General features: G+C 47.8%; 1 protein-coding gene across 1 annotated transcript; it reads right to left on the bottom strand.

The window, feature by feature from the left end:
- Positions 1-607: 607 nt before the first annotated feature.
- Positions 608-19651, bottom strand: NR2E1 (nuclear receptor subfamily 2 group E member 1; the record flags this gene model as incomplete). The annotated part of the gene is made up of 9 exons (XM_079716860.1): positions 608-770; positions 5153-5258; positions 5501-5650; positions 6038-6134; positions 8223-8369; positions 9648-9883; positions 11475-11562; positions 14785-14930; positions 19627-19651. The coding sequence occupies 9 exons, from the start codon at positions 19649-19651 to the stop codon at positions 608-610; spliced, it is 1158 nt and encodes a 385-aa protein (XP_079572986.1).
- Positions 19652-26992: the final 7341 nt, after the last annotated feature.

The following is a 26992-nucleotide window of genomic DNA, read 5'->3' as shown; positions in this document are numbered from 1 at the left end:
AGAGGAAGAAAGAAAGGAGAGAAAAAGCAAATCTCACAGCATAAGCTACCTTTCACTTATTAACTCAGTTCTGAAGGCCACTTTATGAAGTAGTACAATAGAAGGGAAACTTTTGATAAAACTTTCGATTTAAAGCCTAACCATTATTTTTGAAATAAATGCTTCAACATAAGATAGTTCTGAAGGCTGCTGTATGATGTTATACACAGAACTATATTTGGTTACCCAACTTTATACGCTAAAAGGGGAAAGAAAATGTTCTACTTATGTTTCAGCTGTTGATAGATCAGCCTGATCTTCCAGGTAAGAGGCAGAATGGCCTGGCCTGTGGCGACCCCGAATTCGGTCCCCTCCCAGGGCTGGTAGCAGTGAGTCCTCCCTGCTCAGGCGGTCCTCTTACACCCCCTTTCCTTCCAGGCCACCCCACCCTGGGTGAGGCAGCAGGTCAGAGCTACTGGAACTGTTTTGTGTCAATTGACATGTTTTCCTGAAGGCTACACATTCCCAGGTTTATGCTTCCTGAAGGGTTTGTTAGTTGAGGCTTGTTCTCCATGGGTAGAAGTTCATCAGATACTGTCCCATCCTGAAAAGTAGGGACTTGGAGAGCTTAGATATCACTGGATTTGTACATATCTGAAAGCAGTCTTGTAATTGGCACATTGCCGATGGTTTTTTTGAAAAACACTTCCTCTATGGTTGATGGACTAATAGAACGTAAAGCTGGCAAAAGTAACAGGAGTTTTCCAAAGCGACAGGGTTGAGTGGGATATCTGGAATAGGAGAAGCCATGAAAGCAAGGTAAGATCCATCACTAACAGGCTTAATATCTCATCCTCGAACACACACCATCTTCAGCTTAATTTCCTGATTCAGCCTCTTTAATAACATACTACAGAGTCCTAGCCAGGCACTACTGTCCCTGTTTTGCAGGTGGAATAATCGAGGCATGGAGAACATAATGACGCTGCCAAAAGCACACGGTGACTGTCTCCTCGTTAGCACAGGGGTTGCAGTTTTTTTGGAGAAAAAATAACTTTAAGAAACATGGTACTAAGTTTAGACCAAATAATAAACTTAAGGTTGCCAGTGTAGAAACCAACCAATGGTACTGATGACAAAACTAGTGACCACATCCACATTTTCTGATTCTCAAGACTCCTTCATGAGGCTATTTCCCTCAAATAAAATGGATTCCTTTTCTAAGCAATTCTCTAAATTATTATTCAGGCACTATACTTAGTCACTCTCAGGAATAATTCCCTCCTTATTACACTGCAAATTAAAGACTAAGTTCTGTTGGCTGGCAGTGCCACCCAAATTTCATGTCAATGAAATTGGCATATAATTAAAGATGTGAGAAATTGCTGAACAATTTCCTCTCTTGATGTCCAATTTACATCTGTGCTCAGATGTGCAAGTTCAATTTTCTCCTGCCTTTAGATGCCTATAAGCCACCTCCTCACTGCTGCCCTGATGTGTCTTCAGTCAATAGCTTGGAATCAGGTGTCAATACAGTCCACCAGGAGGTCTCCCTCCACTGACACAAACCACCCAAAAGACTGACCTCTGGAGACACTTATCTGTGACTCAGCCAGGTTCAATCCATGGCCACAGGTGCTAGACACTGACATATATCAATTCCTACACAGGAGTTAGGTAGCTGAACATTGAGTTTAACTGCCCAATAACCCCACCGTGCAGAGTCCAGGGGAACAACTTTCATGCTTGTCTCTTAGCTTTGGGCACAAGAGAGTCCCTCTCTTCAACCTGATATGAGGCTGATAATTCATTCTGGGCCTCTGAGGATCTCATTTGGCTCTTTCACTGCCCAGCTTCATGACCACCAATGGACAGGGACCACCAGACCACCTTTAATAATGTGGTACGGACACGGTGGAGCTTCTGTACATTTAAAAAAATACAAAAAAACCCCCCCAAAAAACATAAATCCCACCGCTTACTCTACTTGCCAAAAACATCTACGTTTCCTGGAAAGTAATCCCAAGACCCACGTCTCCCTTTCACCTTGGCCACTTACTCTCTTCAACAGCTGTTTCCCTTCTCAGGCAGGCAGAGGAGAGAAGCCCCCTGCAGTGGGTGGGAAGCAGTGGCTGCCTAGATAAGCCCCCACCATGTCTGCAGCATCCACCCAACATGCTGAAGTTTCCCACAGTGAGAAAACACTGTGGGAAATAATTACTTTCAGAAAGGACGTATTTTGGTGACTCCATAGACAATTAACTCTTGATTTTCTGTGAGTGTATTATCCACTCACCTACTCACCCACTTCTTTTTTTTTTTTGCAATACGCGGGCCTCTCACTGTTGTGGCCTCTCCTGTTGGGGAGCACAGGCTCCGGACGCACAGGCTCAGCAGCCATGGCCCATGAGCCTAGCCGCTCCGTGGTATGTGGGATCCTCCCCGACCGGGGCATGAACCTGTGTCCCCTGCATCGGCAGGCGGACTCTCAACCACTGCGCCACCAGGGAAGCCCCTCACCCACTTCTTTTATTCTCTAGTTAGGAAGGGGCTGGTTAGTCAGTCAACACAAGTTAAGTGTTTATTATATGTGGAGTACTCTACTGCCCAGAAACAATAACCATGTGTATGTGTGTGTGAGAGACAGAGACAGAGAGAGAAGGAAAGAGAGGGGCTCTCTGACTGCTCAAAATTATTTTGTAGAGTATCTATGCCCTTGACTTCATCCATCAGCATACATAACTGGAAGTTTTCTTTCCAGGTGTAAGTGTTCTGTGTCTGTCACGGGTTCAGGTATTTGATTGTCAGTTATATAGTTTATTATATATAACTAAATTGTTTATTATTATATATAGTTATATATAGTTGTTACACGTAGTTATATACAGTTTGTTTGAAATGCCAATTTCTAGCCCTCTCCTTATGTCCTAGATAATTAGAGAAATCACTTACCGGGCTGTAACGATTAGCTCAGTTTGCAGCTTTAACAATTAATGCACAATTAGCTCAGTTTGCCACATTAACTTCTCAATTTCAGATTTTATTTTTCTAGACAGGAAAGTGCTAGAGGAGAATGTTCGCTGATTTGAAGGAGCTAAGCAGTAAGGTATAGTCAGTTTTGTCGCATATATGACTCTAGATATTAATATTAAATTCTAGCTGTAGCTGATATCATGAAATGAAAGGCTCATGTCAAAGCAGATGTGTTCCTTCCATGAATAATTTCCTTGTTTTGAGGGTGACAGAGAAGTAGTATACTTGTCATTTCTCTAAAATAGACTTCTGTTAATTTGTGGTTTAACTCTCTCAGGTCGTCCTAGAAGCAGCTCCTGAAATGTCAGGCTCTCTCAGACTCTCCTTACTCCCTCTCTGGCACCTTCCATGGCACCTCTACCAGCCCCTCTTCTGCCTCCTGTTGGTCCCCTTCTCTCCTGCTGGAATCCAAGAACTAGCTCACATGTCTTCTCCATCCATCAGACTTTGCAGATTTTTTTCTCACTCCCTCCAACGAGAATTTCTCTCTCTCACTCCCCACTTTGCTTTTTCTCTGAGCTGGAGTAACACTTCTGCCTACTTCCTGTAATGATAATGGGTAGTATCTTGTCCTTTCTCGTGTTCCACAGTGCTCACCAGCCACCCTGCACAAAGCGAGTACTCAGCAAAGGCTTGACTGAATCAATACCTAGTATCATATTCTCCTGGTGTGATGTTCTTTATACCTTAAAGACTCTAAATGTCAGAGGTCAGTTATGATATACAATTTAGTTTTTAGTGGGGAAAAAGTGCCCAAATTATGTACTGTTCCATTTTATAATTCTGAACAAAGTTAAGTGTTTACTATATACATTCTGAAAGTTAATGTGGATTTTAAATTTAAAACCACGGAACTTTAATTTTGAAAAACATACACAGGCTCTATCACTTATCACAGTTTCAGTGATATTCCATGGACAGGGAACAATTTGTTGTTGTTAAACTCACATTTTACAAATTTACTTGTTCGTATACTCCCCCTACTTTTAGGGAAAATCATAATATGCTGGGTTGTAAGGCACACAGTAAGCACTCAATAGATATTGGTTGCTATTGGCTATTGAAGATCTACTGGGAAGCCTAAAGCTTTCAGGAACAGGAATTCCGAAAAGCTACATTCAACGAGTCTGGGACAGGGAACAGTTCTACTCATTAGTATTCAAAAGAGGATTTGTAAAAGAAATAAGGAGATCCCTGCAGAAGTGGTATCATCCCAAAAGAATACAGGTGACTTGGGGTTTCTTTGACCCCTTCAGTAATGGAAGCATTAACTGCCTCTACCCATTTGATTTAGTTTCTCCCAGCATAGTGTCTATGGGTGATGTTGAGATGATAGAGACTGGTTTCCATGGGCTTCTCTTCAAGATCAATCTAGAGAATAAGTAAGAAGAGCAACTCTATTCTAACCTTAGATCTACTGCAGCCCTAACTTAGGAAGCTAGCAAGGTTCCACTGCTCTTTAAAAGCCTTGCTTTTTTCATCTGAAAATAGAATCAGAAAGTCTGTAGACCTCGTGGTGGATTTGCCCATTTGGTGGGACAGGAGGAGCACTGCTGGAACCCCAGTGACTGAGAGTTTCTACAAATAGCCAAGAACAGCCTCTGTCAGTGGGCTTTGCTTGGCCAGAAGTAACATGATGGGTGCTATGACTCAAAATAGGTCAACAGATACCAATCACCAAAGCCAGACAGCAGTCATGATGGGGTTAAAGATGACCTCTTTAGAAAGTTCTCTGGTCCTTCTATTTGGGATTGGCAACCAAAGAAAGGTGCTTGCCTTTTTTAAAGGATCATGTGACCACTCTAATATATCAACTAACATAACACTTTAGCCTTCATTTTTCACCTTTCTCATATCTGGGCCCATTCACCTCAATGTGTTCAGCTATACTGATGGATCAACTTATTTATCCAGGAAAGGTGTAAGGTGTCTGGCAGTGCTTTCAGTTTTGTAGTCTAATTTGATTTGCTCCTCTCACCTACCCTTCCGAAATCCGTGAGGACATAGATTCTAATTAAATTAACTGGCTTGGCAACAGGATAATTAGTCACAATGTTTGAACTGGCTTTTTGCTGTCTGCTCACACATTCACAATGGAAGCAATTTTCTTAAGTACACGTTCAAGGCAAACAAGGGTCACCTGGTATGGATGTAGCTGTTGAGAGTTAGCTGAGCCTCATCTTGAAGAGCTGCGATGGCGGCAGCATTCCGGAAACTTCTCAGTTCAGAACCACTGTGTGTAGGAACTAGAAATGAAGACCAGGAAATTGTGATAGGCAGCAGAGGAAATGCAGATGGGGAAAGCACTCTCTGGAAGTGGATGGCCAGCAGAAGAACATGCAGGTTCCATGGCTATTGAAAATGGAGTCAGACTAAGAGTATCAGCTCTCTTGAAAACCATCACCTCTTTTTTGGACTTGGAGGTGGCTGAATTAGTGAGATGGCAAAACTGGGGAAGGAGAAGAGACAACAGTTTGTGTCTGCTTACCAGCTTTGAAAGTGACGATGCATTTTAGACAGGCAAATTCAGTAGCATCTAACCGGAGTTGTCTAAACCGAGCCACCACCTCTTGTAAAGCCTGTATTTCAGATATGATCTTGTTCAGCTTCTGGGAATCTGTGTTGTCACCATTCATGCCTAGAATAAAAATATGCAATAAATGCTCTAACATGAAGGCATTTTCATGATTTAATATTGATTTTTGACAAAATCCTGCATATCAATATCTATTCAATTGTCACTCTAAGATATCTGATTCCATGTAAACTGGCTATATTGTATGAAAGTTAATATAAAATCTTCTCTTGGATGATAACAAACACAGTAATTTGCATTTAAATAACAATGCAAGCAGTCATGAATACAACAAAACAACATTATTTGCATTTAAATATAGATTTATAAATGACAGGTATACTCTATTGTTCAGCAGGAATTTGTTATTCTTTACATGTTGTTCTTTTTTCAGTAATGTATTTTTATGGTAATTTCTACAACAAAGTCATTAAATTGTGCAATTCTTACCAGATACAGCCAGTAGAGTGTTAGCATCAACCGGAATGGCCCATTGTGCTATTCCTAGAACAAACAGTTCTCTCCAAGCATCTTCCAAAAGCATCAGCTGTCATACAATAGATGTATAATATAATATAGTGTGTAATTTATAAATTTATAAACAATTTCAATATGTAAATTTCCATCATTTTAAGAAGTGTTTTAAATGCCTGTCCTGATAGTTTTTCCTCTGAATATTCTAGCTTTCCCTTATTGTCTCATATTTTCCTTTATTAAAAGGTGTCTATACTTAAGCACATGCATTTGAGAGTCAGCCATTCCAATTCCCCAAATTTTGCTTCCCTTGGAAAAGGGTTTACCCTTCTTGTTCTTGCATCCATTTGTTCCTGACCACCTAGAAACTTCTCAGGAGACCCAGGCTCTATGAAATGTCACCAGCAGCACAGCAGGCAGATTCCCTCATAGAAAATGTTGATATTATCGGGGTTGAGGATTCCAGACTAAGCATGCAGATGTGGGCCCCCATCTTCCTGGAGGGTTGAGCGGGCTGGGCTGGGAGAGCGATCACTAATTCCCAAGAGGCATGCAGGGAAATCAGGGTGTAATTATGTTAATCAGGTTTTGCTGAGTTTACCTCATCTCACTGCCTGATTTTTCTGAGACTCATAAGTGGACAGCATCAAGGTGCTTGTCATTTTCATTCTATTAAAATGTGCTACTGAATATTTAAAATGAAAATCTGGCTCCTTTTCGAAATTAATATACTGGATTCCACTTCACTGCAGTTTTCTTGTTGTTAAAGGGTTTCTGCTGAAGGGCTAAGTGGCAGACAGTAAGTAAATTTTGTTTGGATTAAAGAGTCTACAAATACTTGTTTTGAGAAAAAATAGCCAACTTATACACACACACACACACACACACACACACACACACAGACAGCAAATGGTCAGAGTCAACCAGTAAAGCTGGTCAAAGATAGAAACTAACCAACTTGAAAAATTTGTTTTTGAAAAATCTCTCAAAAACCAGTCAGTTCTGGATGTGAGAGGATTTGCTTTTGAGAGCTAAGGGCTGAATTGTGAAGGCTTGTAACCAAAATCACAATTAGACCAAAAGGTTTAATTTTCAAAGTGCTTTATTTTCAGTTTTATTGCATTAAATACAGAAAATAATACTTTAAAAATGCAAGGTAAACAATGTCTAATTCTGACCATGTCTGAAAGTCCAGGCCATGAAAAAAAGAACATCCCATGCTAGAAGATTAAATGTTTTGAGCACATTGCCAGGGCTCTCTGTAGGAAATGTACTTCATATTAAGGGGCACTATTATGCTTTAATTAGGTATAAGATGAATTAAAGAAACAAATCCTTTGCTTTTAGAGCTACTTATTAGCCTTTTAGGAAATTTGTCATTAATTTCCATGAATGTGCTGGTGACAGCCAATTTTTGTGAATACTTCATTTTATTTCTTTCCCTTAAGGGCAGAAAAATTCTGGCAGAGGCCATTTCTGATATTCCTAACAACAAAACTTCTGAGTTTCTCAGTACGATGCAATTTTAAAGGCACATACTTTGTTTTCTCCCTCTTAATGTCATTTACAACCACAGGATTATGCACCAGACCTATTTGTTTACAAAAACTCTAAAAGCACTTAAAGAATCAGGGGAGGTGTGCAATGCACTCTTTAACCCTTCATGCTGATCAATCAGTGGCCAAAACTATGAGCATCACAATGGAAAATATAAAGCTGCAAATATAAAATAATGAGACTAGTTCCCAAAATCTTACAAGGGAATACTCTCATCACGTTCTATGTCTCTCAGTTTTAGTGTTCTTAAGAAAATATTGTTTTATTAACAATTTTTAAAATCATTAAGATTTTAAAAATTTGTGATTAAATTTGATGTTTCAATTAAACTAAAAAAAAAGATAATGGTCTTGTATATTTGTGTTTTTTTGGATCATATCCAACTTTCCTGAAATAACATAATTACATTTCTTAGTAAGGATTCCATAGCTAGCTATTTTGAACCCATAGCAAGAAGCTAAGAAAAATCATTTCCTACTGCTGTTAAGAACGGATGCCTGGCCTTGGTGATTTATCCAGGTAACTTCTAGTTTCATAAGACTGACTACTGTTGCTTCTTTCCCAACCCCCTTCCCCCAAAAGCTCAGTGCCCTCTTGGTCATACCTGGTCTTGCAAAGATAGCGTGGAGAAAGCTGGCACACTCTTAGCCCACTTGATGCTCATAAATAGAAGCCTGGCAGCTGATTCACACACTGACTCTGTGGCCACTTCATAGAGATACATTGGGGTCCCATTCACTTCATGGGGGTACTGCGTGGGGAAGAAAGAGAAACACCAGGGAGTAAGGAAGCTGCAGCTTTGCAAGAAGAGCCAAATTTTAAATTTTCTAATTAGACCAGTGAAGGAGATAGGAATATCTATAGAGTTTGGGGAATAATAATTGATGGAAGAGGCTCATTTCCACTCTTTGGCGGCCTGTTCCTTCAAGAGGGGCATCTGGCTTTTCTATCCCCTGCAGCAAATTTTCCTCAGGATGAGCCACGTGCCAAGCCTGTCTCCCAATTTAGACAAGAGCTTCTTGCATTTGAGTAAATAAAAATAGATGTGGAGAAAGTATAAATTAATAGGCATCCCAAACACAAATATGCATATGAGTATTTTTAGAAAGGATTAGTATATTATGGAAATATTTCAATTAGACATCTTAATCATTTATAGAGCATTCCCATTCATAACTGACATATTCATAACACTACTTTCCCAAGCTTATTATACACATCAAGGATAAGAAAGCAATATTAAATATTGTGTGTGTGTGTGTGCCCAGGTGTTTGGCTTCCCTGCAGTGTGGGGCTGCAGCTGGCCCTCCTCTTGGGGAGAGAGATCTGGAGCCCTTCTCGGCCTGGAGTGGGGTCTTTGGGTAGGTAACCAACTGGAAGCCTGGAAGGTAGTCCCTAGGTGGCAGCCTTTTGAGGTGGTTCTGGCTGTGTCCCTGCTAGTAGAGGCTCAATTCTTGTGTAAATTCATGCGGCTCAGAAGAGAGTACGGGGAGTGGGAAATGAAGCCAGCTTCTTCAAACTTTCCTAACAAGGTGAGCTCCACATTTCTCTCTTGCATTAGGGACCCACGGCTTTGCCCAAGAGATTAGATCCCTGCAGTTGCAATTCAGGGGCTCTTCTGCCAGCTGCAGCCAACTTCTTTCTTCTAAAAACAAACTCTGCTCTTCTGTCCTCCAGGAACACCTAGGCTGCCCTCTTAGTTCAGCCAGGGCTTTGCACTAGGTGTTTTCTAAAGATACAGGTTCCTGGGCACCACCTCAAATTTGCTGAAAGGGGGATGGGCCTAGGCGGCCACGTTTGTAGTCAGCTTAGAGAGTGACTTTACTGCACACTAGAATTTGAGCACCGCTAGCTCAACAGGGGAGAGAGTGAGGTCTAGAGCTCCCCGCAGAGCTCGGCGAAGCACCGAGCACCCCGTGAGGTCTCTCTCTCTCCATCTTTTGCCTGAGCCATGCCAGCTGAGAAAGAATGGGCGCGCCCCTCTCCGCCCTCCACTCGGAAAGGTCTCGGGCCCAGCAAGGTCACTGACCTTGGGCGTGGGCTGAGCCAGGCTCACGAGGGTCTGCCGCTCAGGGGTGGCGGACACGGCGGCCAGTTCCAGGCCGTGGGGCTCCAGCTGCGTAACCGCGGTGAAGAATGCCGGCGCGGGTAGTGCTGCGGAGGGGAAGTGCGCGGCCGCCCCGTTCTCTTCCTTGTGTCCACGGAAGTATAGGGCCACCTGCTTGCGGATGGTGGACGTCCGAGGCCCCCGCTCATGCTGCACGGCTACAGAGACAGACAGACCGGCGCACGCCCGAGATCAGAGACTCGGTGACACTTAGACGCTGCCGCGCTCTCGGGCCAAAAGCTGCGTCTGGACAGGCAAGGGCACCCGGGAGGTGAAGAGAAGGAGGGAGAAGGAATGTGAGGGTGGAGGGCGCTCTGAGACCGTTTAACCCTTACACTGTTTGCATAAGGAAGCTGAAGCCGAGAAGAGCAGCCCGGCCCAACGTGTCACACTAATACCCGAGCCTCAGGCAAGACTAGGTGTGTTCTCTGTCGGTTGAGGGCTCCTCCGCACCCAGGGAAGGTAGCAGGGAAACCAGAGACCCTCTGGGCAGGATTAGCTAGGTCTCGACCGCAATCGAGGGTAGAGGGAGCATTGCGCACAGCCAGGCACAGCGTCTCTGCACACACTTTTCCCAATCCGCTCGACGACCACTCCCCCCCGCCACCTCCATCCCCGCCCCACTTGGAGATGCCTGTTTGGTCTCCGAGGACCCCAGGAGAAAAGGACCCGAGCCCGGGTCCGCTGGGGAATGGGACGAGGGAAAGCCCTCTCAGAGTGTGCTGGAGGAAGGCAGGGGAGATGTGACAATTACCACCAACAGTTTAAACAAACAAATTAATTCAGGGCAATCTTCCGCTCGACGAGCTTGACAACTTGTCAATACACAAGTTCAACAGGTTGGACGCTCCCTCCTGCTTCCTGCGCCGCGGAGGAAGGAACTCTCCCCAGTGGGCGCTGTACCTCGTGGAGATGCCACCCTGCCCAGGCCTCCGTCCGGGCAAAGCCCACTCCGCACCCAGTCCTGAGGCCCCATCCCTCCCCCCTCCCAGCCAAGACCCCTGCCACGTCCCGGCCTGGGGCGCCCTCGCCAGGCCACCTCCGGGCACGAGCTTGGATTGCACTCTAAGCCCAAGAAGCATCCTGACGACCTAGTTCTTGCTGCGCGCCTTTAAGAGCCTTCTGGGAGCTGGGTGTCCGAGGCACCCACTGGTGTCACTCTGCCCCTCCAGCCCCTTTCTTTAGAACTAAGAGAAGGCCCTGAAAAAGCTCAGATCGCCACAACGGCCGTCCTGATTTTGTAATCTTGGTGAGTCTACAAACAAGGGGTGGACATTTCGCGTGTTCGTGTCTCTGCCCTTCCTCCTTCAACCCGTCTCCTAGTCCCCAAGGTATCCTCTCCAGGAGACTACACAGACAGCAAGACCCTGCAGGAGGCTAACAGGCTTAAGTCTGGCCGCAAAAGGGCTGCAAGGAGAGGTGAGAAGAGGAATCAGGATGGGAGGCCGGGAATGTCACACGTGGGTCCCCAGCAGAGTGGGGGCTCCAGGAACGCTGGATTCGTGGGGATGGTTGTGAGGCGCAAGTGTCCCACGTGGGCATGGGTCTTGCCCTGGGGAGTTCAGTGGGGTGAGGGTGGGGCTCATGCAGGGAGATGACTAAAGCCGGAGGCCAATTCCCAGCACCTGGAAAGAAATGCTCAGGAGATGATGTACATGCATAGGAGTGCCATTATTTTCTGTACACATAATTTACTTACTATTCAACCAACATAAGGATAAAAAGATGTACTAAGAATAAATAGATTACCATCTTTGTTCATGTTGACTTCCAAACACTTCTTCAGCCGACACGCCCTGCACTGGTTTCTGTGTGTCTTGTCCACCGGGCAGCCTCCCTGGAACAGAGCGCAGGCGGTCAGCGGCCCCCAGGACCTTTAGACTGGGGACGCAAAGCCGGCGCCGTGTCGGGGAAAAGGCGTGGAGGCGGGTACGGACCCCGCAACAGACCCTGGAGCTGCAAGCCTGGGTCCGCGAAACGCGAGGGCCTTGGGCACCAGCAGGGCCAGGAAGAGAAAGGGCTGGGATTCCCGGGGCTACTTCAAAAGGACCAACCCCTGACCCTATGAAAGCGGACAAGAAGGAAAGTCCTTCTCAAATCAGGTGAAGGGTCAGAGCTCCTGGTTTGCCCGGACTACGCTGCGTGGGGAGGAGCTCCCGAGGGGAACTTCCGCCAGGCGCAGAGGGGTTGGAGCGGGGCGAGACTTTTCAGGACCGAAGACAGCGACCTGCCCTGGAGGAGGAGGCCTTAGAGCTCTGCAAGGAGCAGGCTTGCCTGCCAGGACCCCTGCCACGTCCCCCTCCCACCGACTATTCTTTCCACTTTCAGGTCTTGAGTCTACCTCCTTCTGTCAATTTCTGGGTGAGCCCATTTATCTCTCAGATAAATATTTCCCATTATTCTACACTCTCCTGTTTCCTTTCTTGCCTTTGTACTCGAAGCCATGCTTCTGACCAGCATGTTGAGAGTTGTCTTAAAGACTAGCCTTAGCCCAGATTCATAGAAACACAGCCATTTCTGGAAGGTGAGGCAGAAGCCAGAGTGGTTAGGAGGGCAAGGCTTACAGATGTGAGAGTGGGAAGGGAAGAGCCCAAGGCCTGGACAAATTCTAGAAATGCCCACCATGTAAATATGACCAGGAAGATAATGTGATGAACTGTCTGACAAAATGATAACATAGACTGAGAATATTAGCACGATAACTGAAAAAAAAAAAAGAGGTAATTGTGCCTTAGAAATACTTATCTGAGATGCATGAGAAAATAAATGTCTTATCCAATGCAATTTTCTGGAAAAATATTGGCCATTAAAAGAGGAAAACAGAGAAAATTTCTAATGGAATTCACTCAATGTTAGGTGTTATTACTGAGAGAACATATACATAGATTCATAAAGAGTCATGTGTATTTTATACACAGTAAATACATAAGAAGTTTGGTGCTCTGTTTATACTACTTGCTACTTTTACATTTACAGTGGGAAGAAAGAGAATAAAATAAATGTATTTTTATTTTGTTTCATAATCTCAAAATTCATATACTCTGAATTTGGAGTTAGCATATTTTCTGAAATATCCCTTAGGAAAAAATTATACACTCAAACACACAGTTTTATGAGATCACACCCCTCTGACGTTGATTTATTTAAAATAAAGGTAGAGCAGAAGTTCATAATAATTTCTAAACATCCTCATTACTGTTAATAATAAACTAGAATGCTGTTTACCTAAGCTTAGAATAGAGGAGAGAAAGGAAATAAATTTTTTTCCTAACTGAATTCTTCAGGTCATCTTTGCTGGCCAGTGTAATAGCTCAATGTAAAGAGGTTTAAATAACTTATTATTAAATGCAATCATATGCCTATCCTCAAATGTTATCCACCTAGTATTCTGATAAACATACTAATGCATAACAGAAGTCTTCATTAGTTCTTAAGAGTGTCTTCAAATCAGATCAAATGTATGTAAATATCTGGAGCCTGAGAGAAAGATGCACACCTCAGCTAGGTCCATTTATTCTCTGTGTAAGAAGAGGACCACCATGCCTGATGAGTCTATCAATACTCCTTTACAAGCACTTGGACTGACATCAATATGTTTGAATTGATAGCCAACCCCTTTGAAAATATCAAGCATAACATCTGAGGTTTTGATTCCCCAGTTCTGTGCATTGCATAAAAGTAAAAGATAACTTAAGTAGAGGCCTGCTCAAGTCTGATGACCCACAGTAATCCCATATTCTTGTGGAGCTACCGGGATACAGTCCTGTGTGTATATAATGTGATGTGTCCATATGGTGAAGCAAGAAACTGATACAGAGCTATGGACCCAATTAAACAGGTAACAGGGCTGGAGAGTTCAAAATAACTTATCCAAATGCAGCATCTTCTTGTTCTTGTTTTTGTTGATAATCCAAATCTATCAGAAATTGGTATGAGCAGACATAGGTTCAGAAAAAGATACACAATTCACTAGCACCAGACAATATATGTGTATGTATATATATGTATCATATATATTACTTAGTGAAAACGTTTTAACATTTTGGTTACCAAAGGATGTTTTCTGATTACTGCACTCTCCAGGATCTTCTTGGGAGAGGAGATTGTCTCTCTGTATTTAGGGTCTGTGTGCCTGGCTAAGGAGAAGGCCAAGTGTGGGACCAAAAGGCTAATCTCCTAGGTTGAAATAAACCTACTACTGAGCTGGAAACTGAGTCAGGGGGCGGGGTCTGCTCACTCTTTCTGGAAGCTCTGGCTCACACTCAACCCATGCCCCTACTCCTCTGTCTCTTTGACACAGTTCTGCCTGCTCAAGATCAAAACAGAATCAACCAGAGAAGCAGAGAAAGTGAAGATATGGGGACCGTGGAGAGGCTCCCAGTTTCCTTCCTTGGGCACCTTCTCTTCTTGCTCACTCTGCCCTTTTCTGACAAGGCCCAACTAAAGTCACATGGGTGCTGAAGCCCCACTGCCCACTACCAAGCAGCCCTGCTTCTCTGAAGTTGAAGGCACAGCCCCTCATACAGCACATCCTCTCTGTTCCAACTGGCCAACACTCACTTCGCTGACTGAAATGCCCTGTGCCTTTCACTTTTGCCCGGACAGACCCGGGTCAGAGCACTGAACTTAGGTGCTGCTAGGAATGGAACTGGGGTGGCAGTGACATAAAATAGCCCTTTTACCTGCCTGCACTTGTGGTTTAGATTCTAAAGTTCCTTAGATCCTCTGGGCTGGCTTTATAGTCACTGGGTGTGGGCCTTACCCAGTGTCAAAATCTGTCAGAGGATTTTAAAAGGGGGGGGGGATTGATAGGGGGTGTAAGGAGACACTGGGACTTCAGCTTTCCTCCTTCAAACTCAGCTCTCTTCCCTTGCCTCTTTCTGCCTTTCCCGAGCAAAAGGGCCACTGAGAGTTGAGGCAGGAAGGAGGGGAGAGGAAAGGAGAGGTCAGGGCCTGGTCTCTCTCCTCAGCAGCTTGGAAACTCAGAGGAGGCCTTGGCACAAACAAAGGAAGGGGAAGCGGCAGAGGGGAGCCGGGCAGCGAAGCCCTGCTAAGGTACCTGGTTTCCAGATTTGCAGACATACGTCCTATTCCTTCGGATACTTCGTTTGAAAAACCCCGAGCAGCCGTCGCAGGCGTAGACCCCATAGTGTTTCCCCGAACTGCGGTCACCACACACTTTACAGGGGATATCTAAAATACGGCCTGAAATCGCAGGAAAGACAGGGAAGGGGGGATGGGGTGAGAGAGGAGGGCGGAGAAGAAGGAGGAAAGGGGAGAGGGAGAGAGAGATGCTAAGCAATCTGACCTCTGAAGGGATTAGCACCGAAGCTGCGGTAAAAGCAAATAATGAAGTGATTTTATAGCCAAACTTTTTTTCCTTGAGCAAGTGTCAGTTTCCTACAATGAGCATTATTCATGCACCGCTACATGTATTTGGGTCTCCTCTAATCGCCGAAACCCATTTTGGAATAAAAGATTACAGCAGGCCAGGGCGGCAGCACGGCCGCCGCTGCCTTTCTGCTCCGCGGAAAGTTTGGCCGCCTCCCTCTCCTGCTCTTGCATTTAACAGAGAAAGTTGTTAGTGAGCGCGCGAGGAGACAAACTTGAAATGTAAAAGGGAAAAGAAGAAAAACAAACACGGCTGGAACCAGGGATGGCAGCTGGAAGGCAATCGAGTTTTCTCTGAGCTGCCGGGCGGTTGTTATTATTAGGATTATTATTGTAATGCTAATACTAGGATTATTAATGATAATAAGGGTAGTGGTAATTGCCCAACTTTCACTTTACCTATTTAAAATAATGCTTGATGGATCGCTTTTGAGAAATAATTTCTTTTAGGAAAAAAAATTTTTTCTCCCCAAAGTAACCAGCACCGAGGTAGGCAAGTAGGAGGAGAATGTTGTAAGTATGTCGATTCCCTGGCAGGTTAGGGTGGGACGGCACCCCTCCACCCCGACTCCCCACCGTCTTCCTCCTTAAAGCCCTACCTTTTCACACTAGATCCTGTGGGGGTCCCTTGCTTTCTGTTTTTCCACCGCTGTCTGAGGTTGATTCTTTCAAAGATCTGACTGGTTTTCCTAAACTGCCCCCACCCACCGTGGCCTCAACTGTCGCCTGACTTAAGAGAAATCGCCTTGGAATCCCCTCTAGCCTGGGATGGCCGCGGACCCTAGAGGAATGTTAGGGAGAGGGTAAAATTCGAAAAGTTATAAGGGAGGGAACTATTTTTCTATAAGGTTCAAGGGTCCAACAAGCCTGAAGTGGTTCATAAGAACTTTGAAATCCTTCCTCGTGCAAAAAAAGGGAGTATTAAATAAAGGGTTAACTTAATTAATACTTTGATAATGATGATGATGATATTTAACAATACTAGTTAATAATTAACTTCTTTATATTTAATGTTCCCTTTGCTACCGGCCCGAAGGCCTCCAGTCTGGGCCCGGGCGGCCTCCGGCTTGGCCTCTGTGAAGCTGGCACCTGGTTCCCGGAGCGCTCAGGTTAGGGAGCACGATTAGGCTGGGGTGATGGGAGGCAAGGTGAGGACGACTGGACCAGGGGAGAAGGGGAGGCGAGGGCGCCGCCTAGGAAGGGCCCGAGGCCTCAGGGTGGAAACTCGCCGGTGGATTCCGAGGCGTCCGGCGGGCGCGCACCCCTGACCGCGGCCGTCGAGGAGCAGCAGGGGGTGGGGGCGGGGAGAACGCGGGCGGCAGGGTTGGGGAGGGGGCTTTGGTAACCACCAGGCTCGGCCCGGGCAATTACAACCCCGCCGTAGCACCTGCCTATAGAGCCACCAGTGACCCGTCAAAAAAAGTAGCATGGGAATTCGGATGGCGACAAAGGCCGGCGGGGGAGGCGCGCGGCGCGGCGACCACCGCCTCGGCGCCCCCTCTCCCGCAGGGTGGGAGGAGAGGTTGTGCTGGGGGAAGGAGGGGGTTGTAGAGAGCCAGGGGAGGCGACATCGGGTTTTGTCCCTCACCCCCTCGGACCTGTCACTGCGCCCAAGGGAACTCAACGGCCGCGCAGCAGCCGCCCTCGCTCTGGAAAGCAGTAAACTTGGTTTCCATATTTTGCAACCATTCTCCTCTGCATAACGCTCTGGCTGAGCTGGGGTCCGTGTTTGGGGTCCAGCCATCCTGTCGTCCCAGCTGTCCTCCTCTTCCCGGTGGCAGTTTTGATGATGCCAAGATGAGCTAGTGGGAGGAGCAGTGGTGGGGGTTCTCTTTCCCGCCCCCCATCCAGACGGGAGGCCAGGGACATGCATCTCTGGAGAACCCCGACGGGGTGGAGGGAGGACCAGTTAGGGGCGGGCGACGCTACTCGGGCTCCAGGGGCGGGGCTCCTAGACCAACGGCCCCCCGGGGCCGCCAGGGCGGCAGGTCGGCCCTGCCCCAGCGCAAACCTCCGAGCCAAGGCTCCCGGGGCAGATTAGAGACAGGCGTACCCACCTGGGGCGGGGCACAGAGGGGAGGACGCGAAAATTCCGGGGCAGAGCAGGTGTGCGCCTCAGACTCCGCCACCCAGCCACGTTAAGGTGACTTGGGTCACGAGACAAGCTGGTTGACCCCGTTGCAAAGCTCCCCTCATTTAGCAAGTCGAGCGAGCTCCGACGTGAGGCAGGCGGGAGTTTCCTGAGGCTGGAAAACCGTTCTTAACTTCCCTCGCCAGGGGGTCCCCTCGGGGCTTTTTGTGTATCATAATTGCCTAAAGATATATGGCAGCTTCGATTACTGTAATTACCATCAGAGGCTGTTGAAAGAAGTTAGTCTGGGCTGCAGGGGTGACTGGCCGGGGTCTTGTTACCACCCAGGCGGGTCTCCCGGGTGACATCGCTCTGCTCTCCAGCTGTGCGAATCCGAGCAAGGCGGGAGTTGCAGACCTCGCGGCCGGGCTCGGCCCTGACCTCGCCCGCTGCGCGCCGACCCCCTCGCTGCTCGGGGCCCGAGGGCCGCAGGCCTGGGCCCCGCTGCCGCCACCAGTCTGGAGAAGGCCTGGATGGCGCGGCGCCGCGGGCGGTGTCTGCTGTTCTGCGGGCCTGAGAAACCCCTGCGGAGGCGTCCGGACCTGCGTCGAGCTCGAGGCTTAGGAGGCCCAACTCAGGCTCTTGGGAAGCTGGAAAGCTCCAAAGTTAACCCAGTGTCATTCTGCCTTTTTTCCTAAAAGTCCGAACGGTCCGCCTGCGTCCTAGTCCATCTACAGCACGCGGGCGCGGTCCCCAGCGAACCCAGTTCGTGCCCGCCCCTTCCCTCACCTCCGAGGCCTCACTTTTCAAGGCTCCTCAACCCCGGCGACTGCGCACCCCAAGTGGGCGAGGGGTCTGAGGCTCCTTACTTCCAGGGAAGGAGGCGAGGACCTGTCACAGGGCACGCAAGCACCGGGGCCTGCCGAGGCCTGCCGGCTTCAGTTTTTGCGGTGGAGGCTCGGACTGCACCAGGAAGGCTTTCCTTCTGCGCCTCCTGGGAAGGACGCACACACGCCACAACATGGGCCACAAAAAATATGCGAGCTCGCCTGCTTTCCCAGAGATTCGAACAGCGAGGGCCAGGTAGGCCCGAGGTTAACTGGAAAACTCCAGTCCTCCGCCAGGGTCGGCTCTGATTCGGGCGGCAGCTAAGATTCTTTCTCTCCTCCCTCCGCCTTAGTTCCAAACATTTCTCCTTTTTTCTTCTTGTTCACATTCACTTTAATTTTTAAAATGGCAGCACCCAAAACCAAAACGAACGGACAAAGTAAAAACACAACCCACTTCTTGAGAGGGAGGGGAGGAATTGCATCCCACTCAAGTGGGACTTCATTATCAGTCCTCAGAAGTATCTCGGACTCTACCAACTTTCAAAGGCTCGGGACAATGAGCCGGAGTGAGGGGAGGGGGTGTTTGAGGCAAGCACAAGCGCCAAAAATGCTATAAGCGAAAACGACAAGGGCGGCGGGAGCACTCCGGGATGTGGGGACTTCGGCAGCGACCACCCCCAGCCTTGGACCCTGGAAACCGCAGCCCCGGGCCACCGGAAGGCGGGAACTGAAATGCCCATGGAGACCCTGGCATTGCGGCCATGCCGGCCCAGCGCCGGCTCTGGCCTGCACATTCTCAGGGTCCGCAGGCAAGGTGCACGCAAAAGCCCTCGCACATACACTCAGCCCTGCACTCCGGCGTCTAGGGGCGGTTAGAGATCAGCCACGACTTGGCGTTCCAAGGGAGAGCCTCCAGCTAATCAGGGTTAAGGAAGGAGAGGAGCGCGCGGAGGGGAACAGGCCGCACTCTCCTGCCTCTGCCGAGCTCCCGCTCGAAAACTCCTTGGGATTAGGGATTTGGTCCTCTCTTTGCTAGAGCGGTTCGCCATACTTTAAATTCCCCAGTTATGACCTACGCGGATTTAGGATTAAGGAAAATGTGACTTTTAAATTGTTTCTGCTTCCCAATTTGCAGGATTATTTGAAATAGCTAGAAAAGGGGTGCAAAGCATTCCATTCAAAATCCGCTTTGCGCAAAGTTGCTTTTGCGCTCTGGAGCTCGGAGTTTTGAGCGAGCGTGTTATTGTGCTGCAGCCTGGGGCTGCGGCCTAGTTCCCGCCCCCGCCGCCTCCTCCCCCTCTTCCCCGCACCTGGCGGCTAAGTGGAGGCAACTCGCGGGACTGCTGGGCGGCCTGGGTCGCAACCTTCCCACCATACCAGAGAAAGGGGAGAATCAAGCAATCCAGAGGTAACGAAATTGTTCCTCCCTCACCACGAAAGGCACTGACTCATGGTCTACAAGGAGCTGGGCCAAAGCGCACACACCGCTGGAGTCCCTCTCCCAGGCTCGGAGTCTCGAAGATCGGAGCAGGACTTCCCCGGCTACCCCGCCCGCCCGTCCGTCCCAGCCTGCGCGCCTGAGCCCCGCGGCGGCCCGATAGGTACCCACTTGTTGATCCGGCCGGCTTGCTCATGCTGGCGGTCCCGGGGCGGAGCGGTTGGTGGGCGCTGCCCGAGTCCCGGCCGGCAACGCCCGCTTCGCCGCCGGGCGCCGCCGCTCTCCAGCCGCCTTCCAGCCTGGGAGGCTCCGGGGCCGGACAGGTGGGTTTCGGTTGCGCGGTGCGCTGCTCTCTGGGCGCTCAGAATTCGTTCCACAGTGGAAAATTAAGCATCCTTAAGTTTCTTCCCGCCTCTTGCAAAACCGCAGCTGCTGGGAATGTTGCTTGGTATGGACACAGGCATGTACAGACAAATGGAGAGACGGACAGGCAAATCGAGGGAGAAGGAAGGACAGGCAAGAGAAGGGTATTGAAGAACAGAGATGGAGACACGAAAATGGTCTTTCTACGGAGCAAAAAGGGCAAAATCCCTCTCTTTCCCCATTCCTGTCTCTCAGTCTTCAGTTCCTCTCTCTACATTAGGCAAGCAGAGTGTGGGCAGATCTCTACAGACCGCTGCTCTTTTACGGAAAGAAGGGAAACACACAACCGCAGTCTCAGGCAGATGGGCTCCGCGCTGCCCAAATTCGAGCGCGGAGTGGGAAAAACTAGATTGCTGGGAAGTCTTCCGAGGGAACAGGAGGCCAGCTCCCGGTTTCCGGGGAGAGCCGAGCACGCAGCGGCAAAGGGTTCCCGAAGTTCATTACCCCGTGACTTTGTGCCTGTCGCTGCGGACTGGGTCCCCTGTAATATCTCCAGAGGCGCTCTGACAGGCAGCCACGGGGAGGGGAATAGGGCGTCCCTGGCCCACTTAGCTTTTCCCCCAACTCCTGGCGGGGTCTGACGTCAGCCATGTGCGGGGAGGGGATGGAAAGAGGGAGGGGGTTAAATGCTAATGATATTAATGAACCTCCAAGCGGCTCCCAAAGAAAATGCAGGCGCTCTCGGAGCTGAGGAGTTAAGAGTGTGAATATGGGAGTGTGGCTCTGTGCGTGCGAGATGGTGAGGACGGTGCTGCTCTCGTAATAAAAATGAATTATTATATTTCATGGCAAGGGGGAAGAGGAGGGGAGCTGGAGCTTTCTCAGAACGCTTTCCCCCTTCTCTCTAGAGCGCCAGACAGATTCGTGGAAGAACTGGGTGGCTGTGTGTTTGTGTGTGATTGTGCGCGCCGGATATGGCCATGTGAGTTGGTTCATTCTTGGTCTCGTGCCCCTTCTGTTGGGTAAAACTTGGATCTGGTCCAAGGTGAGTAATTATTCATTTTGCAACTATCTACGGAACGTTATAGGCGAGGATACCGTGTGCGTATTTGGGGCCTGGGATGGGGTTTGCCGGAGACTCCGCGTTCCTGTGGCCTTCGCGCTGTCCACTTGGGCACCAGCCGCCGGGAGGGTGCCGCCGGCTTACCGAAGTAAAGCCCATCCGGAGCAGGGCGAAGCTATTTCGCCTCCATTATTTCTGCACTGGAGCGGCTGGAGGGTAGAGCTTTCCCTCCCGCTGCCCGTCCCCAGCGGGCTTCGCTTGCCCCCCACCGCCCCAATTCAGGGTCCAGGGATTCTGGAGAGCTTCCTCCCCCGCCTTAGCCCCCTACTCCTCCCGCCCGCCTTTCCCGCGATTCCTGTGCTCTCTCCAGCCCTGGATCCTGTACCGCGCTGGGAGAGCGCACGCCTAGACAGCGGTGATCCCCGATCTCTAAGAGATTAATTCTTACTAAAGCTCTCCCAGCAGCTTGAACTTGTCGAACAAGAGCTTGCCAGCCTCACCTCCTGGCGTGGGCTTGGCCAAAGGTCAAGGGTCACACCTCTTGCTCTCCCGCCCTCCACTCAAGCTCTGGGGGAGGTGAACAGATACTAGCACTCCGCAATTCTACCCGCCCGCTCCCGGTCCCACTTTCTCCAGACTCGGTGTCAACCGGGGCTTTCGATCAGAGTATGTGTGTGCAAGTGAGTGCTTGCGTCCCCCGGACCCTCGGAGGGCGCCGCAGTTCCTCGGCCCCGGAGGTTCAGGGGCGCAGGCTGTGCGCTCCCGCTGGCGGCCGCAGCACGTGACCGCAACTTTCCGCAGCGGCCTGGGCTGGGCCTGGAGCCCCCGCCCGCGCACGCCACGCACCAGAGCCCGCGTCCTTGCTAGTGCCGCGCAGCGACCAGGACTCGGGCCTGGGGACACTCGGAAAGAGCAAGAAAGGGGACAACTACCTCCCAAGTTATCCCCTCCTCGGTTTTTCGAAGTGGGAGGAGATCAGGGAAATGTGGAACAAAGCCACAAACCTGAGGGGATTTTTAGGAGACAGGACAATAAATCAACATTGTTGACAACGAAGTTGGGCAGACTTGTGCTCAGCTAGCCCTGCCCGAGACGTGTGCAAACTCGAACTCCGCACCTAGAAAAGTATATGATTTCCCAAAAGCGTTTGAGAAATACGGTTACTGTGCCATTTTGGAGCCTGGGGCTCCGGCTTCCGCCAGAGAGACACTTGCCACTACCCCCACCACTACCACCATCACCACCGCCACGTGGATGCAAAGGGGGCGCTTGGTTCAGGCCGAAGAAATTTAGAGTCCAAATAATTTAAGATGAAGGTCAAAGATGAAGGCCGGCATGGAAGACTAGGCCCGGGTCTGTCTCCAGGGGAGAAGTTTAGGAGTCTGTGGCTAGGAGACCTGGAAGCCGCTGTGCGGGTGCCGGGGCTTGGAGGTAGGAGGACTATGGTTCTAGAGGGTCCAAACCACCGGTTTCCCTAATCCAGACACTCTCGCCCTACTGACTCAGTTGTAGGCACCAAAACTTGTGGAAAATACTCCCGAGGTTTACCAAACTGTCTCAAAGTCAAAATGGGAATATCCCTTCTTACTCCCGCCACCAGTCTTGAATCGAGCAGGGTGGTAAGAATTCCACTGAATAGAAAAACACACACACACACACACACACACACACACACACACACACACACACACACACACCATCCAGCCCTGGCAAAAGACACAACATGCGCATACACACCCACAGCATGTTCTGCCCTCCTGGCTGTAATTATGCGCGCGCTTTGCATAACTCACAATGCAGTTCTGAAATCATCATGATGACTTTCTGGCATGATTGGTTCGGTGGCAACGGCAGCTACAAGATCCAGGGTAAGTGGGAGGGGCTAGGGCCCAGCTGCCCACCAGGTCCAGAAGGAGCCTGGCACCAGTGTCTGCTGGCTTCTACTCACTGGAAGCTGCTGCAGGACACAGGGACCTCGGATCTAAGGTGTAAGAAACTTGGGACTCTTGTGGTTGCAGCTCAGAGAAAAAAGACTGCAAGGTAGGGACTGTTACTTTTCATCTTCCTATCCATAGGCTCGAGCACGCTGCCTGATTCATAATAGTAGGTGCTGCATAAACATTGGGCAAATGAATGAAGGTGAATGTAGCCTGCAGATTTCCCAAGAAGTCACTGGAGGCACAGCAAGGCTAATCACTGGAAGCCAGGAGGTGGGGCTTCAGGCTCTGTCCCAACTAGCTGTGTAAATTTGGGCAAGTGACTAGACCTCTGTGGGCTCCAGATAATTATCTGTAAAATGATTAAGTCCTGTTCAACCTTAACTTTCAAAGATTTTTCCTGTGAGTCAACAAAGAGAAGTGATTGATAAGGGGCAAATGCCATGTATCTCAGAAATACCTTTTAACAGAGACAAGATATTAAGTTCAAGGATGAGTTTATAAAGTTGGCTTGGAAAGGGCGTGACCACACCCCAGAGGTTCTCAAGCCTTTCTGACCAGGTCCAAACATAGCCTCTAGCATCGTCTTTATCCTCTTCTGAGTATGGAGTTCTCAACCAAAACCAAAGCAAAAAACACAGGGAAGACATCTTTTATCACAGGATGTTTACATTTTGGTCAAGGAGATAAGAAATAAGACCTTCAGAAGGATGATGGAATCTAGGGGTCTCTGTCCATCCAGCAATCCACCCCATTCATCAAACACTGAGCACCCACTATGTGCCAGAGATAAATGACATGACCCCTTTCTCAAGGAGTCTACAGGGAGAGCAGACTCATAAAAGGTGATAAGTGCTTTGGACTGGACTGAAACACAGGACATTCTGGAAAAATATACAAGGGACCCTAAACCAGTGTGGAGTTGGGAAGGCTGTCAATGCCCTTGGAAAACTGGTTATATGTTAGGGGAGTCTACTGCCTCTGAAAACTGTCTTCTAGTATAGCTCACTCTCTTGCTAATTCTCTTTCTCATCCATCTAAAAAGGGAAGTAAAAAAACAGAAAGAGACTCACAGACATAGAAAACAAACTTATGGTTGCTAAAGGGGAAAGGAAGGGGAGGGATAAATTAGGAATTTGGGATTAATGGATACACACCACTATATATAAAATAGATAATCAACAAGGACCTACTGTATAGCACAGGGAGCTATATTCAATATCTTGCAATAACCTATGACGGAAAAGAATCTGAAAAAGATTATATATAGCTGAATCACTTTGCTATACACCTGAAACATTGTAAATCAACTATACTTAATTTTATAAATGTTTTAGAACACAAAAAAAGGCAGGAAGTAGAGTCCTGTGAATCAGATTGCATGAGAGAGGCAGGGGTGCAGGACACCCCTCTAGCATCAGGTTATTTGGGTCTGACCTCTAGATCTCCATTCACTTAGCTTCCCTAAAGAACAGTGCCATTCTCTCCATTAACTGCCCCCTCCAATATTCTAAATTAAAACAGTACAGGAGAAAGGAAAAGCTTTCCCATCAGCAAGCAAAGCTAAAGTTGGTGTGGAACAGAGACTCCCCTCCCCAACCAGTGATCAACCCCCTCTCAGAGGCTATCCTATCTCTAGAGATTCATTCCTTTAAGATTCCCCTCACCTCAAGGACAAGCAGGGTTGAGAAATACCCAGACCCAGAAAATGTCTGGCAAAACCTACCAGTTAAGGTTGCCTGAGGTTTGATGTTCAGATTCCAAAAGACCCTGACACAAGTTTTGTTTGTTTACATGAAGGAGAAAGTTGATTTTCATTTGCTTCCAGGTCATAATTCAACCTATACTTGCTTGTTGCTTCCCCAGTGGATGGGGAGTGAGAGAGAAGGTGGGTCATAGAGCAGAGTGTCCAGCTCAAAGTAGGTGCTCAGTGAGGGCTCACTAAGTGAATGCAAGAAACAGTCTCACCAGGCTTGCTCCCAAGTCTGCTGTGGATGTGGTTTGGCTCCTATCTAACTCTTCTCATAAAGAAACATTGAGGACAATCCAGAAAAGAGGCCCAGGTGCTCTAGAACTGAACTGGTGCTGAGTTGTGGAGTTTTTCCTTGACATTTTCTAGAACTCTGTGAGCTAAGAGTTGTCTGTTACTCCTTACTAACAGCACCCCTGCCTCTCTCATACAATCTAGTATTGGTGCTAACAGCAGCAACAATAAGAAAAGGCCACGTGTGATGGGCTCCTTTTTTTCTTCTTCTTAACAAATAACAAATTGTGTCTCTGCATTTATTCACACACTCTCTTAGGGCCATATCAGCAGAAGAAATTCAGGTCTAGGGGCAGGCTGGGGATTAGAAGCTTACGGAGTCAGTCTCACTACACTTTTATATTCATCTTGCCCCAGGAACAATCAAATAGAAACATCTTTCTCCCATCTTTTACTTTATTTCCTACATACAATATTTTAATTGTTTATATCCTGCCTTGTTGCAGGAAGAATTTATTATGGCTCTCATGTCAAATTGCTTTAAGTTAAGACCTGGGCTCCCTCCCTATAAGATGACTCACCTGAAGTGTATTTAAAACAGAAACAACCAGAGATGGTACCAGGAGCAAAGGAACAAGAAAATAGTGTCCCCCAGAAAGATAGGTCAGCAGAGACAAAGCTGCCTATTTCTTATTTCCTAATGGCAAGAGTAAAAAGTTTAGAGGAGACATAAGGGATACTCAGCTCTCCAACTAGACAGGGAGCTCCGTGAAGCAGACTGATTCATCTTGGGTTGCCAGCCCCTAGCACTCTGGCACACAGCAGTGCTTGATACATGTGGAATGTATGAGTGACCCTGCCTGATGGTACTCACAAGGAAAGCTGAGGCTTGAGGTGGAGGACTTGCCTTTGCTCTGCCCCAGCAATGGGGAGGACAGGGAGTAGGCACAGGTCCTCTAGGCCCCCAAACCTTGGGAAGAGGTCAGTTTTGGTTTTCTAAAACAAAAGAATGACTAGAGAAACAAGAAAGCAGACTACATCCAGGGAAGGATTGGCCACCAAGCCTCCTTCAACCTCTTAATTTCCTGTGAATTGCACAGTCCAACTTGGCTCCCATTTAGCCCAGAATTATAGAGCACACAAACCAGAAAGGACCTTAGAGATCAGTACTCATCTAATTTCATCATTTTACAGATGAGGAAACTGAGACCCTTAGAGACAAAGCTTGTACTAGGTCACTCATCTAGAGACAAAGGCCAACCCCAGAACCCAGATCTCTTCATGCTGAGTCTAATGCTCTTTGAAATATTAATTCCACTGCATTGAGCTACCTCCCATTTCCCAGAAGGGCTTCTAGAAGCTCCAATTAAGGCAATTTCATTCACAAGTGAAGTAATCAGAATTAAGAAAAGTGTTTTGTGCCTCTTGAAGCAATAGTTCAGTATTTCTGGAACTTCAGACTCTTCCACTTCACAGATTTTTCTTCACATTCTCCCTCTGCAAGTACTTAAAATTTGCTGTGTCCAAATGGATAGAAGATGTGTGAGGTCTCTTTCTATTTTGTAGAGGGGATGATGTAGGCTACAAGAGGAATCACTTAGAGACACTAATTGTAGATGCTGAGAAAAAGGTCAATAATTAGATTGAACAATTAATCACAGAATTTGATCAGTGTGGATTGCCAATCTGGGCCTTTCAGATTTTAAAAACATCTCTCTATTCCCTCCATGGCAGGTTTAGAACCTGCTTTATCCAGATTACTGTTTCAACACTAGTAGAAACAATTGTTATGTAAAACGGGATAGCCCGGTTTAAATGTGGCTAACGTATTGGAGAATAAACTACAATTCTATTCTTTATTCAGTCAATAAGTATATCAGGACCACATATTCGATCTCTGCCAATGCAGTGAAAAGCATCATACATTCTAGTATGCTTTGTTTCTAAATGATCTAGTTCACACAGTACTCTGTTGTCCGCCTATTCTAGTAAGTAATTTCAGAATTCACATCACTTACAAAGATGCCAAGTGGCTATTTAGGGAAGTCTGATTCAAAAAAAAAAAAAAAAAACCTCCAAAACAAAACAAACCTCCCCCTCTCTTCTCCCTCCCCCAAACCCCACGTGTTTTGTGCAAGACGGAGTCAACCAGTGGGATTCACAGGAGGTCCCCAAGTCAAATGCTGCAGC

The sequence above is a fragment of the Hyperoodon ampullatus genome (genome assembly GCF_949752795.1).
Source record: "Hyperoodon ampullatus genome assembly, chromosome: 12".
Lineage (NCBI taxonomy): Eukaryota > Metazoa > Chordata > Mammalia > Artiodactyla > Ziphiidae > Hyperoodon > Hyperoodon ampullatus.
Note: the sequence above shows the minus strand (reverse complement) of the source record. Positions and strands in the feature narration are given on the sequence as shown.